Source organism: Rattus norvegicus, chromosome 8 (genome assembly GCF_036323735.1).
Source record: "Rattus norvegicus strain BN/NHsdMcwi chromosome 8, GRCr8, whole genome shotgun sequence".
NCBI classification, from domain to species: Eukaryota; Metazoa; Chordata; class Mammalia; order Rodentia; family Muridae; genus Rattus; species Rattus norvegicus.
This window is the reverse complement of record NC_086026.1, coordinates 80,674,513-80,688,452: the sequence shown is the minus strand read 5'-3', so window position 1 is coordinate 80,688,452 and position 13,940 is coordinate 80,674,513. Positions and strand designations below refer to the sequence as shown.

At 46.3% G+C, this 13,940-nt stretch overlaps 1 protein-coding gene across 13 annotated transcripts in view; it reads left to right on the top strand.

The window, feature by feature from the left end:
* Positions 1-10,426, top strand: part of Aqp9 (aquaporin 9) — a 40,247-nt gene extending 29,821 nt beyond the window's left edge. For 12 of the 13 annotated variants that reach the window (XM_039082097.2, XM_006243362.3, XM_063266084.1 and 9 more), the window contains 4 exons: positions 1,112-1,249; positions 3,313-3,431; positions 6,796-7,013; positions 9,885-10,426. In XM_039082097.2, the coding sequence (XP_038938025.1) occupies positions 1,112-1,249; positions 3,313-3,431; positions 6,796-7,013; positions 9,885-10,059 (650 nt within the window). In that variant the 3' untranslated portion in view covers positions 10,060-10,426. Of the gene's footprint in view, positions 1-1,111; positions 1,250-3,312 lie in introns of all 13 variants that reach the window. The other variant, XM_063266086.1, reaches the window with a different exon arrangement.
* Positions 10,427-13,940: the final 3,514 nt, after the last annotated feature.

The following is a 13,940-nucleotide window of genomic DNA, read 5'->3' as shown; positions in this document are numbered from 1 at the left end:
TGTATATACCCCCACATGCATGCTCTGACATGCTTAAATGTGAATGCACTTAATTTTCAAGGCAGATACTTTTGCTTTTAGATTTATTTTTAACTATGTATGTGGGGAGAGGAGGAGGATGTGTGTGTAAGTGCACACACATGCAGAGTCCAGAACAGGACACTGGAGACATTGGAGCTGAGTTACAGATGTTTTGAGCTACCCACCGAGTGGGTACTGGGGATCAAACCCGAATCCTCTGCAATATGAGTTCCCAACCACTGAGCTATCCCTCCAGCCCCAAGGCAGAGAAATCTTTATAAACGAGCTAAAGGAAGTCTACATGTGAATTAATGGGACTTGGCTTTTAAATTCAGGTAAAGTTGGACTTGAATTTTGGCTCCACTACTCACTGACTGGAGAAAGCTCCCGTTTCTCTGTTTGTTCACCAGTTAACTACAGCAGAGTCTGCCCCATTAGGTTCATACGTCTAAATAATACCACAGCGACAAGATCTGGCAAATCACCCAGTAAATATCGCAGCTGAGTCCAAAGCCACATGGGAACATCTGTGGCATTGCACAGAGCAAACCTTCTCTCTGATCTTATAAGTAGCTGGGAATCAGGAAGTTGATTTCGTTACCCATGGCTTGGGTTGTGTTAAAGGAGCCGTTGCCACATTTCTGCGTGAGAAGAAACACACTGTTCACACAGAGGGACCTAGAAGGATGCATTGTGACATGGCAGTCACCTCTAGAACAGGCACAAGGGGACCCACCAGGACAGCAGCTTTTCCCAGCGCTAAGAGTGGCTTTACAGCCTCTAGGCATGTGCTAGAGAATTTGTTAGATGTGTATTTAAACCTCATCCACCTTACTGTATATTCACAGTCATAGTTTATGACAAGTTACTTGTGTTCTTTAACTGACAGCTAAAACTCCACTTCTAGGAAAATGATCTACTTACGCCAAGTGTTTAAATGTCCGAGTTCCTTCTCATACAGATAAATAGCTGAAACTGTGTTTAATGATGCCGCAGATTATTAGTTCTCCCTCGCCCAACACTCACCCGTGTCTCTGTTTCCCTCTCCCCACGCCCACTCTCTGGCCTGACTGTCTCCTCTTCCTTGCAGGGGGCCACATCAACCCAGCTGTGTCTTTTGCAATGTGCGCCTTTGGAAGGATGGAGTGGTTCAAGTTCCCATTTTATGTGGGAGCCCAGTTTTTGGGAGCCTTTGTTGGGGCTGCAACGGTCTTTGGCATTTATTATGGTGAGTCCTGAACCTGAGTCCAAAGATTTGGAGGGCTGGTGGGGCATCCTGTGAGAGTCTGAACTCTTGGCAGCCGGCTGTGAGACAGAGCAAGGACAGGAAGCATCGTGACAATGGGGCCACTTTATGAAGCCCTTTTTCTTTTTCTGTCCAGAGCTGAGGACCGAACCCAGGGCCTTTCGCTTGCTAGGCAAGTGCTCTACCACTGAGTTAAATCCCCAACCCCTATAAAGCCCTTTAATAAAATCTGTGAAACTGTTGTTTTTTTTAATCTAAAGATGTTCGTGTATGTTGGGTTTGTTTTTTTTAACTTGTGCATATGTCTGCGCACCACTCGAGAGTCTGCTGCTCACAGAGGCCAGGAGAAAGGAATCAGACTGGAGTTATAGACCATTGTGAGACAGATACCATGAGGGTGTGGGATCCGAACTCAGATCCTCTCTGGAAGAGCAGCCTCAGTTCTTAACTGCTGAGCCACCTCTCTAGATGCCAAACTATAAATCTTAAGGAGGGATGGCACCTCTTATAGAGACTAATTTCAGGTCCACCCTGTACTGCAATATGAACATAGGCAGTTGTGAAAGCTGTGGCCCTGTAAATATCTAGAGTAGGCATTAGGGAAGATGCTTTTGGAGAAGAACAGCCAGAGACAGGCTGAATGGGAGCAAACAGCCAGGGTGTCTGCCCAGGATCCCTCAGGAAAATGCCCCCCCCCCCCCCCCGCAATCACAGGCCCAGGACTGAGCTACGGCCATGACAGTTACTAGCTCAGTGACTTAAATCATTTTGGAATGAAGCAAGGTGGCACATGCTTGTAGTCCCATCGCCCTAGTGGTTGAGGAAGGATGGATGGTCAGGGGTTCAAGGTCATTCTCAGCTATAAAACAAATTCCAGGCCAGCATGAAACCTTGTCTCAGAATAAATAATGAGTAAGTAAATAAATAAGGCATCAGACCAGGTAGGTCTCAGTTTCCTCCTCTGGAAAACGAGGGACTCCCAAAGTCCTCAGGGCTAAGAAATCTCAGTGTTCTGCAGCACCAACTATTCAACCCGAGAGGAGCCTCAGAGAATTCTGAGTGGCAAACTGAAGACACTGATAATCCAAACCCTAGGGAAACAGGTTCTACATAGGGGCTTCTCTCCCGTGTCTGTCAGAGAATTAAATGTCTAAGGGAGATTCAATGTCAGACCAGAAACCCAGGGAACCAGCAGCCAACAGAGAAGCCTGGGCGGGTGCCGCCTGTATCAGTGTATGCTGGTTCCCTGGCTCTGAGGGCTCTACGGCCCGTCCATAGCATCTTCACTATCCGGGCACACTGTCTATAAGGAGCAATAAAGAGTATCCGAGGAGCTATGACCTCCTCTTAGCACAAGTTAAAGTCACACTTTGGTTTTAGATCAAAATCTTTAGTCTGAAAATTCCAAGAATCCCCCACAGCCACTCGCCCAAAGAAGATTGGTTTCCAGAACACTCTAAGGATTCTGCCCAAGTTAGGATGAAGCACCAGGCCACCCATGGGCTTTCTGCTTCTGATTCATCATCCCGGGGTTCTCCTGGGGGCGGGGTCTCTAAGACTATCTAAAGACTGCTTGGCTTCTACGGATTTGCTCAAGCCCAAGCATGGGTCTCTCTTCTCCCTTGATTTCTGTTACTGTGATAGAGGAGAGCATTCCTTTCAACTCGCAGAGCGCGCTGCCTCGCCGAGGGAAGTCAAGGCAGGAACTCAAAGCAAGAACTTGAAACAGGAAATATGGAGGGATGGTGCGTGCTGGCTTTCTCACAGGCTCATTTAGAGAAAGCTTTCTTATACAGCCTAGAATGAACTCCTTGAAGAACACGGTGCCCCCACCCCAGTGGGACGGACCCTCCTTTGTCAATTAACGAGCAGGATACTCCCTCATAGACATGTCCACAGGCCAGCCTGACCTGGTCGTCTCCCAGGTGAGAGTCCCCTCTCAGGTCACCCTAGGCGACGCCATGTTGGCAGTTAAAGCTGACTAGGACACCTTCCTCTAGTCCTTTCCAGAAAACACTAATGTCCCTGAGCTCTGTCTTCTACAGATGGACTCATGGCCTTTGCTGGCGGAAAACTGCTCGTCGTAGGAGAAAATGCAACAGCATTCATTTTTGCAACATATCCAGCTCCATTCATATCCACGCCAGGTGCCTTTGTAGACCAAGTAAGTGAAGAGCCAATGAGGATCTGATTTTGGTGGAAGCACGTGATAGAAGTGGGGATGGGGGGTTGGGCATGAACAGGAATAGGGTGTGTACTGCTGGAGCGTTGTGTGCCTGTCAAAAGGGAAAGGTTGCATTTTCCAGTCAGAGGTGTTTCTATGACCTGAACTTTCTGGGCGGTGATTTGCCCTTGAAGATGCTGATGCCACCAGAAGGGTTCTCAGTTTCCTTTTTAACACACATAGTTGCTTCATATTAGTTGAGGTCCAGAAAAAGAGTGTCTGCCTGTGTCCCATCCTGCAGGACGGTCAATGCGGGTCCAGGGGCGAATGAGGTTCACTTCACTTCTAGTGTCTCTTTAGTGCTCATGGTCTAAGGGTGTTGACTACCAGAGATGGCATCTGTATCTACACTGGAGGACTGTGAAATATGGCGGGGAGCCAGGGTGGAGTCAGGAATCTGCCCTGTCTCTCTGTAAGCCCTAGTTTCACCTGACTCTCAAGGGGGCTAAGTGTCTTGACTAGATCAGTATCTGAAGTAGCGCCTGCTGGGTTTGGTGGCCGCACACTTGTAATCCCAGCCTCTGGGAAGCAGAGGCAGCAACATCACCACAGTTTTCAAGCCAGCCTGGTTAATATGGAAAGTTCCAGGTCAACCAGGGCTGCACGAAGAGCTACAGCTGTATTGGTTGGTTTGTGAGAAGAACCACATATCCTCATCATTTTCTTTTCCACTCTGATCACAAAGTAAATCAGGACACAAACATTTACTGATCTTTCCCTGGGTAATCAGCCCCATGTCCGGAGCCTGAAGAATTTGATACTGAATGAAAACGGCAAAGTTCCAAGATCCAGAGTCCGAGTCCTTAAACTGAAACAACATTCCTGTCGCAGACTCCCTGAGTGGTTTCAGCAAGTTACTGAATTTTTTTTTTTTTTAAGTTTCTGATTCTGGGGCTGGAGACATGGCTTAATGGATAAGAGTGCTGGCCGCTCACAGAGCATCTGCATGAGGGCTCCTGACCATCTGTATAATTCCAGTTCCAGGTGATCTGATGCCCTCTTCTGGACTCCACAGGTACTACATGCATGTAGGCACTTGTATAATATATATATATATATCCATTCCATTCCATTTGGATAAATATCATATGGATGAACATCGGCTTTTGTCAGGCTCATTGTAAGAGTTAAAATAATAACATGAGAAATATATGTTGTTAGCAGTGTCTGTGAAGAAATGTAGAATGTAGTTGAACAGTGTCCACAGAACAAAGAGACAGCCAGATGTGGTGGAGCACGCCTGTAATCCCAGCCCCCTCCTGAGGAGTTTTTTTTAAAGAGCAATGTAAATAATTAATATTAACACAAGGCTATGGCATCCCATTGGTAGCCTGCAGGGACCCTGTGTGTCCTAGGACTGGAGAAAGAGCTGTAGTGGGAAAGACAGCGAGAGATAAAGCTGCTTAAAGAAGGAATGTTGCCGCCATGTGCAATGGTGTAGGCATGGTAGGCAAGGAAGTAATTGAGTTTGAGATTCCTCCAGTCCTTTCCGGGTGTCACACATGCTTCTGTGAAGGGAAGCCAAAGCCATCTCTATTACACATGCAGTAAGGGAAGTCAGAGACCCTGGGCCGAGATAAGGTTTGGGGATACGGTAGTGGGAGAAAGACATGAGAGAATCCTTCAAGGAGCTCACGAACCAATCAAGTGGAAAAACAGAACCAGTGCGATGAGCACAGCCATTTTCCCTACAGAGAAACTTGACGGAAGTGTAGGCGCCTGTTACTCTTGAAGACGTACGTTTGACTGGGCTCTGACCTAGAAGCAGAAGCACCGAGTGAGGCCAGCTCCACTCTCTCGGCCATCTGTTCCTGGAACTCTGTCCCCACTCTCTCAGTCATAGCGTTGGCACATTCTGTAGCCTCCTCCTGAGCTTTCTTGATGGGTTGTTTCCTCAGAGCAGTGTGTTTGCATTTGTGTTGCAGGGCGTACACTGCTAGCAACAGGATGCTGAATCTTAGGCGCTTTGATCCCGGACTTCTTCCCTTCTTTAAGGGCTTTCTGATGACATATTGGTGGACACTGCCTTCTTTAGAAAAATTGAAAAGCTTTCAGGTTCTGCTAGCTCTTCTTTTGGGATCTAACAGTCAAGGCACAGTAGTATCTGTCAGCCCAGAAACATTCTTATCTCCTTTTTCACAATAACCAACTGACAAACACTCCCTCCAGCACCTACGATGCACCCTGAACAGACTTGTTTTGTCTCTCCAGTTTTCCTTGGTCTATAACAAGAATGCCCCTTACACAATAGCAGGCATACTTTGCTGCAGGTCAAACCACCTTGCCTCATGGGAAAAGCTTATTATTCCTACCACTGATTCAGAGCACACATCCTGGGCCATCCTACTGGTGCTGTTTAGAGATTTCTGTGTCTCTGTAGTAAGTTTAGTGATAGACACCCTGTAATGTAGCCGCCTTTTCCATTACCAATGTTTGCTTAAATGGCTTCCAGTTTCCATCATGAGAAACCATAGATACATTTTAAAAATAATTTTCCATAGTTTGGATTATTTCTGTGGAATGAGTCGGACCTATTGAATTGTATGCGTGAACTTGGATACGTTACCACAGGCTTACCTTTCAGGGGCATGGCATGTGTTAAGCTTCACTAGAAAAACCCGGAAGAATGTGTGTCCTCTAACTCTGCTACTGTTTGTGTGTGTTTCTTTGTTACAAAGCAGATTTCCCTTCTCCTTTCATCACTGTGATTTTCCCATTAAGAAACTTCTGTCCATCCGCTTTGCTTGTTCGTCCGTCGCTTTCCCACTTGCTGTCTTTACAGCCAGTCTAAACCAGCCCCTTGTCTCTCAGTGTTGCTGACTAGCAGCTTGACAGACAGTGTGGTAGCTGAGGACCAGTCTCCTCTGCAGCTGAGACAACCGCACGACCTTTGGCAGGTACCAAATCTGCAGTGGACGACTCTGTCAGTGTCTGCTTCTAGCTGTCTGTGGAAGGAAGAGCCACACGGCTGTCCACTCTGTTGGTTGTCTCTAGTTTCACTTTTTATTTTTTTTTTAAGGTTTATTTATTTTAGGTGGATGAATCTGTGCACTACATGCTTACAATGCTTGTGGAGGTCAGAAGAGGGCGTCAGGTCCCTGGAAACTGAAGTTACAGATGGCTGTGGGCTGCCGTATAGGTGCTGAGAACTGAGCCCATGCCCTCTGCAGGAGCAGCCACTGCTCTTAACTGTGGTGCTGGCTCTGGGTTTCAGACCCCTGTCATTTTCATCTCATAATAGAACAGGTGACTTTGAGTGAGCAGAAGACAGACTGAACCATGGAACATTTTCCCCCCACTCCAGGTGGTGTCTACCATGTTCCTCCTTCTGATCGTCTTTGCCATGTTTGACTCCAGAAACCTGGGTGTCCCCAGAGGCCTGGAGCCTGTTGTCATTGGCCTCCTGATCATTGTCCTTTCCTGTTCTCTCGGACTCAACTCTGGCTGTGCCATGAACCCAGCTCGAGACCTCAGTCCCAGGCTCTTCACTGCACTGGCAGGATGGGGGTTTGAGGTCTTCACGTAAGTACCAATGGCAGAGCAGAGAGAAAAGGATGGACGAGTGTTTCAGGAAAGAGGACTGAGCTATGACTTGGAGACGTAGGAGCATGTGGACCAGAGAGCAGAGGCTATGGACACTCTGGTTAAACGTGAACCATTTTTGTTATACAACTTGGCTACAGATTGACTTTGTGACCGAGTCAAGTCTAGAATCAATATCTGATGTTGCCCAGGGACTCCTGAGAGTTCTCTCAGCAGAGTTTTATTGGGCACTAACTATGCAGAAGTCACTGTGATAGAGAAGGACATTTCCAAATCAGCAGGCACACTAGGATTTGGGAAACATGTTTGGTGTGTTTACAAGGGCAACTGGTCAAAATTAACTGGGCATACCATATAAGATGAGTTGAAGACAGAGATTAGAAGGATAAAATCCATGCCCCAAGGCATGGCTGCGTGTGCCTGTAATTCCAGCAGTGGGATATCCAGAGAGCTTGCTGGCCTCTGGACAGCCAGCCTAGCTGAAAGGGAAGCTTCTACTTCAGTGAGAGTCCCTTCTTAAGAAAAATAAAGCAGAGAATATAGGGAGAGAATCTATACATGGGTACCTAATATGGGCTCCAGACATACCCTCACACTTGAGTATACACACCCACAGACACAAAGACACAAAGACACAAAGACACACACACACACACACACACACACACTTGTGTACATGTGTACATTCCTGGCAGTCTAGGAACATAGTGTAAATAATGGGTACCGTGTGTGTGTGTGTGTGTGTGTGTGTGTGTGTGTGTGTGTGTGTGTGTGTCTGTGTCTGTGTCTGTGTGTGTGTGTGTGTGTGTGTGTGTGTGTGTGTGTGTGTGTGTGTGTGCAGAGACAGGACCAACATCTGAGCACCTCCACTTAGGACTTGTGCTTCTGACATGATGTGTCCAGCTCGAGATAAAGCAGACAGGATCCCACCGATGACAGGAAGGGTTGTATCTTTGCAAATATCTTAGACTTACTGAGCCTTACTAAAAAAGGCTGCTACAGGGATAGCATTCTTACCTCCAGACCTTCTGGAAAGGTCTCTTAAACCCTGAGGAGAAAGCAGCCACCTTTTACCTACTTCTCACAGCAGGACACATCTGAATTTGTGATTTGGGGATGGAGTGGGGGTGGGGTGGACCCTGAGACAGTGGTGGGTCCAGCTACATCTTGCACAAAATAAAGAGTGGCATCTGGTGGCTGCTGTGCTCTCCCATCCAATCTACATTGGTAACCAAAGACAGGACAGTGTCCCCCACTAGTGACAGGCTCCTAGTGATGAAAGGCACTGGAGCTCAGACACCTTCTAGACTGCCCGGGATTGAGACCAGCTCTTCTGGAGACCAGGACCGAGCTCTTGCTTTCTGTTTATATCCTCTATTGTCCCCTCTGGTCAAAGTCTGCTGCTGTAAACAAACCAGGTATGAAGGCTGTAATCCATCCAAGTTTGAGGGAAGCTTGAGCTACATAAGTTCCAGGACACCCTGGACTGCAGAGTTTGACCCTATGTGAAACAGACAAAATCTGCTCTAAACAAAACAGCCACAAGGGACAGTCTGGTTATCAAGCTCAATCATGGCCTCACTAGGACTCCAGAATCTAGTGAGAATGCTGTGAAATCCTCAACGGCACCCGTCTGCACCTCCTGCCCTCCTGCTTTCCCTGGACTATTACAAATGTTTGTCACTCTCCTGATTTTTAGAAATAGTTTTCCCTGACATATACGTCTTTAAATAATATACTTTGTATGCTTTGTTTTTCCCGAGTGATCGTAGAAGCCGCTCCTGTGGAATTGCTTAAATAGATTTTCCTTCTTTTTTGAAACAAATCTTACAAGGCCACCACTATCTCCTGGAGCCACATCTTTGCTAGCATGTGCACACCCTCATGGTGGTGGTGGTGGAGGTGGAGGTGGAGGTGGAGGTGGTGGTGGAGGTGGAGGAGGTGGTGGTGATGGTGGTGGTGGAGGTGGTGGAGGTGGTGGTGGTGGTAGTGGGGTTCTGCAGGAAAAGGGTGAACACAACACACTATTTTACAGAGTGAAACCTTACAGAGTGCACCTGTGGGCTATGCCATGAAAGATATGCATGGTTTTAGCCATAGTTCATAGGTAATTTAGGAGATAATTCACATACTGCTTTAGACTTCCTTCATTCACTATTTGGTTGAACTCACTATTTGGTCAGCATTAACTCAAGAGTTCTGGGAATTTTCTCACATTCTGAGTTCCTCCCTTTTGTTTCATTCATAACCCCCAAGCTTCATATCTCACAATATAGGAAAGACAGTTACAGAATAGCCTCTCTAGAGGCCCTCAAATTTTGGCCACGGATTCATGAAATCATATATATTTTTAATGCATTACATTTTACTGGAGGGGGTGTATAGGATGGGTGGCGGGTGTACACACACCACTATGTACCTATGTGGGTCCACACACCACTATGCACCTATGTGGGTCCACATACCACTATGCATGTATGTGGCAGTCCAAAGACAGCTTGCAAGAGTTGGTCCTCTCCTTCCAACAACATATGAGTTCTGGGGATAGAAGGCAGGTCATCAGGCTTGGCAGGAAGCACTTTACCCACTGAACTATCTCATTTGCCCAAGTACCATGTTTTCTAAAAGGAAAATAAATAGGGTACAATCATTCCCTGGTGTCATTAGGACACAGGAATGGTCCCTGTTATCAGGTATACTGTGTAGTCCAGGATGGTATTGGCCATGCTGCAGTGGATGGGCTTATAGTCAATTATCAAGTCAGGAGAGGTATGGACACAAGAGTGAAAAACAGGATGGAGATACAAAGGTGACTAAGACATGTCTCACTGGTTTCTTGTTTGCTTTCAGAGTTGGAAATAACTTCTGGTGGATACCTGTCGTGGGTCCTATGATTGGTGCTTTCCTGGGAGGTCTTATCTACATTCTTTTTATCCAAATGCATCACTCGAAGCTCGACCCAGACATGAAGGCAGAGCCATCTGAGAACAACCTAGAGAAACACGAGCTCAGTGTCATCATGTAGTGGGATGGCCAGATCTGCAGTTACCGTTCATCCAGTTCTTTCTTCAGAGAAGATGTCACCTGTGTGCCTATGCAGACTTGGGGCGGGGGAATCTACCTGTCTGCTAGTTTTCTCTAGCCAACTGGGACAAAAAAATTACAAAGGCATCCGTGGAAAACTCCACCAGTCACCCCTCCCCAGAATAGCACTGACTGTTTATGATGGGTATTTGATGGAAGTCCTTACTCCTAGGTGATTGCTAAGAATTTTGAAACTTGACCATGTGCTTGGCTGGATAGCCTCAGAGACCTTTTTTTACCCTGTATGAAATTGTGTCATCAAAGGCTCTGTCTTCACAATCTATAAATACAACATTCTAAAACTGAAAGGCCCGTGGTTGTGCTTAACACCTATGAAACAGGAGCAAAGGGTTAACACTCTACCGAGCTGGGCACCATCACTACATAAATACTGATATTCTCCCAACCTAGGGCTATAGAAAGCAGCAGAAGGCAGCTGGGAAGAACACGGTGGCATTTAGAAACCTCAGGACACAAGATAAATTTGGGGAGCTAAATGGCTTTCTTTTTAATGGAAACCATTTGTCAGATTAATCTCTTGCTCCTCTGCATTTTAGATGGTATCAATTAATTTCCAGGTCTTTAAGTCTATAATAACCTAAAATATGATTGTAACCTTGGTCGGGAAAAATACATCGCTCTGTCTTTTAGCACAAATGTGTTTCCCTAATGGCTCACTCGAGGAGAGACCTTTTTAATAGTCTGTGGCTACACTTGCCCCTGTCCTCAGAAGCCCAAGATAAAAGCCAGTGGAAGCCAGCCTGGTGGACTAAAGTTGGAGGTAGACAAAGTCCCTAGGACAAAAGGATGAGCTCAGGCTTTCAGACTCCCAGACACTTTCACACATGTTATCCAATTTGACCCCAACAGCAATGGTCTGAGGTAAATGACCACAGCATTCTTTTCAAATGAGAATCTCACGTAAATTGAGTTGAGCAAGCTGCCCCTTCCTCGCAGGGTACTTTGAACGGTGCCGCATGCCCTCCTGAAGCCTGCTGGTTGACTGAGGGTGTTTGACAGCCCGCTCAGGCTTCTGTGAAAGGGGCACGGCAGCTTCCAGCACGCGTGTGCTTTCACTGAAACCATTTAAGGCCCGGTGTTCCTAAACACAGCAAGTTTTCCCAGGTGCTTTGCAAAGACCAACAAGAAATGAATGAGAAGCCTCTCTGATACCCTGTGCTGTACAACCTGTGGGCATATAGATTCATTTTCTGAGTCTGAAATTACCTAGATATTTTCTAGTTTAAAAAAATTTGGGGCGGGATATTATTGTGTTTAAGGTCATTTTTCCCCCCCATTTGATGGCTACCAAACATACTTAGCTCAGCGTTTGTTGGTTACTGTCTAGGAATTGAATATCCCATGGGAAGTTTAGAAAATATTTATTCCCAGTTAGCTCAGGTGACTCCAGCATGCATTAAGGACTGGAAACATAGACTGGGTGGAACCTAATGAACCTAAGTCTTCCTTGAAAGCCATGTGTAATTGTCACAACGGGCTTGTTGGTGTTCTCTGTGCCATAGGTTCCTACTGGATGACAGCATCATGGTTCTCACTAGTGGCAACTTTGATTTCTTCCTTCTACTCAGATGTCTTGGAACACCTGGAGATGTTGGTAGTTTTCACAACTAGAAATGGGGAAGAATGCTAATGGCTAGAGGTGTCATCACAGCAAGACAGTATCAAACTCATGTCGGTTATGCCCAGGCTGAGAGACCCTGGAGTTGGAAAGGGTGAGGAGAGAAAATCAGGAGACCCTGAGGCCCTGTGCTCTGGAGTCAAGTTCTTTAAGGAATAGAGATGCTAAACAAGCCAGAATAGGCCCTTGGGGTGGGATTTAACTCTCAGAGCAAAAGGTTATTTAAAATTAGAGCTTTCAGGGTAGATTGTGGAGTATATGATGACCCAGGCAGGTGCTCACTAGATATCACTGGATGACTAATGACCCAAGATTATGAAGTGGATGTGTACACTATTGGGACTCTATCCCGGGAAGGCTATCTTGATGATGGTGTAAGACCCCATGGTGGCCTTACCTCAGGAGTGCCACCCACAGAGCACAGGTTGACAAAGTGACTGCTGCAATTGCATGAGGGTATAAGGTTTTTAATCCACATACATGGGGTTGCTCATCCATGCAGGGAGAGGCAACCCAAACCCAAAAAACACACAACTTTTATTCCTTACAGAGGGCAGACTTCAGCAACAGGATTAGCTGGCCTATTCTCATTGGTGGAACACAGGACAAAGGATCCGGTCAGGTATTGGCTGGCCTGCTCAAGGGGCTGTTCTTGGCTCAATTGGTCACTTTCCTCATCCAGCCCTGTACCTGGCCTTGGTGAATTACTGAGAAGGGCTAAGTTGGCACATCTCTTGGAGGGGGGGTGAACAGGGTGGTCAGGCAGGGTCAGTATGACATTTTGCGGTTGTTCTCGGAATTTACCACAGGGAGGAGTAGGGGGTCTTTCCGAGAACAGTTTTTTGTTTGTTTGTTTGTTTGTTTGTTTTTGTCTTAATTAGCTTAGTCAGAATCTTGATCACCAAAACTTTATCGTCTTCCTGACATTAAATGTATCTCTCAGAAAGGTCACAAGTTTGTCATAGGCATCCTGACCACCAGATGTATTTCTTAAAACCTTGTTTTTATAGCATTGTTTCTCATATCTATGAACTTTATTTCTTCAGTGGAAAAAAAACTCCATTGTTGTACACTCAGGTCCACTCCTGTCCCAGGTCTACCGTGGATAAGGTTGACCTCTGTAGGGTTCTTCACCAAGAAAATGTCTATGAAGCCACAGAGTCTACATCAGAAGTCAGGAGCAGAGCCAAGTTCCTAGGAGCATTTAATGTCAAAACTAGAATTTTTCTGTGATTTCCCCAACCATTGAGGTCTCAGAGCTTGGTTCTTATCCAGCAAATACCTCAGCCAATATTTAGTTGTTGGATGTCATTCGTTGTCTGCCAAGAGGGGCAAAGTGGAGCCTAGATGAATAGGTACCACAGGGCTGGGGTCCAGACAGGAGTGCTGGAAGCCTTACAGCTCTCAAAAGAGACGTGAGGAGGTTTGGACAGCTCATGTGGGGCAGGTAGCCGAGATCCTGCTACTGCAGGAGCAGCAGCGTGAGCTCAGCCAGCCGGGCAGGTCCAAGGCCCAGCAATAAATGCTTAGAAAGACAGAACTCTTCCCGGGGTTACAGCTCAGTAAAACAGCCGCTCTCAGATGATTCTTGGTGAAATAACTTTTATGGTCTATTCCATGTGGACAGGGACTATATAAACACTGAGGAGTAGGGTGGGAATTACGGGGTGGGCGTTTCCTATTGGCTCAGTCTGAGATGCTAGTGGTACTCTATTTGCATGGGGAAGGACTACAGTTTTCCACCAGACTGACTGCCACGGTCCTCTCAGTGTCATGATTACCATGTTCCAGAGCAATGGAACCACAAAAATGGGTAGGGAATGGTTCGACCCCTGCTGACCTCAAATCTCTGAGGTTCCTGGAGTCTGAACTCACTCAACCTTGCCAGCTCTTCTGTCTGGACTGCCCACTTACCCCACCGTTGGACAGGATAAGTAGAACTAAAACACTTTTTAATTTAATCCTTAAGACATTAAATTACAACTTAAGTTGCTCATATGCATCTGGTGATATCATCATGGGAAAAGAATTGTAATTTCTGATTACGGAGAATGATTTAGAAGCTTCATTTAGCCATAAAAAGCAAATGTTCAAAAGAATCTTGTGTGGTATCCAAAAACGAAGTGGGGCTGCTGTGAATACAGAGGGGAGAAGGTGTTAAGGAAAAGAAAAATTCTACAAGG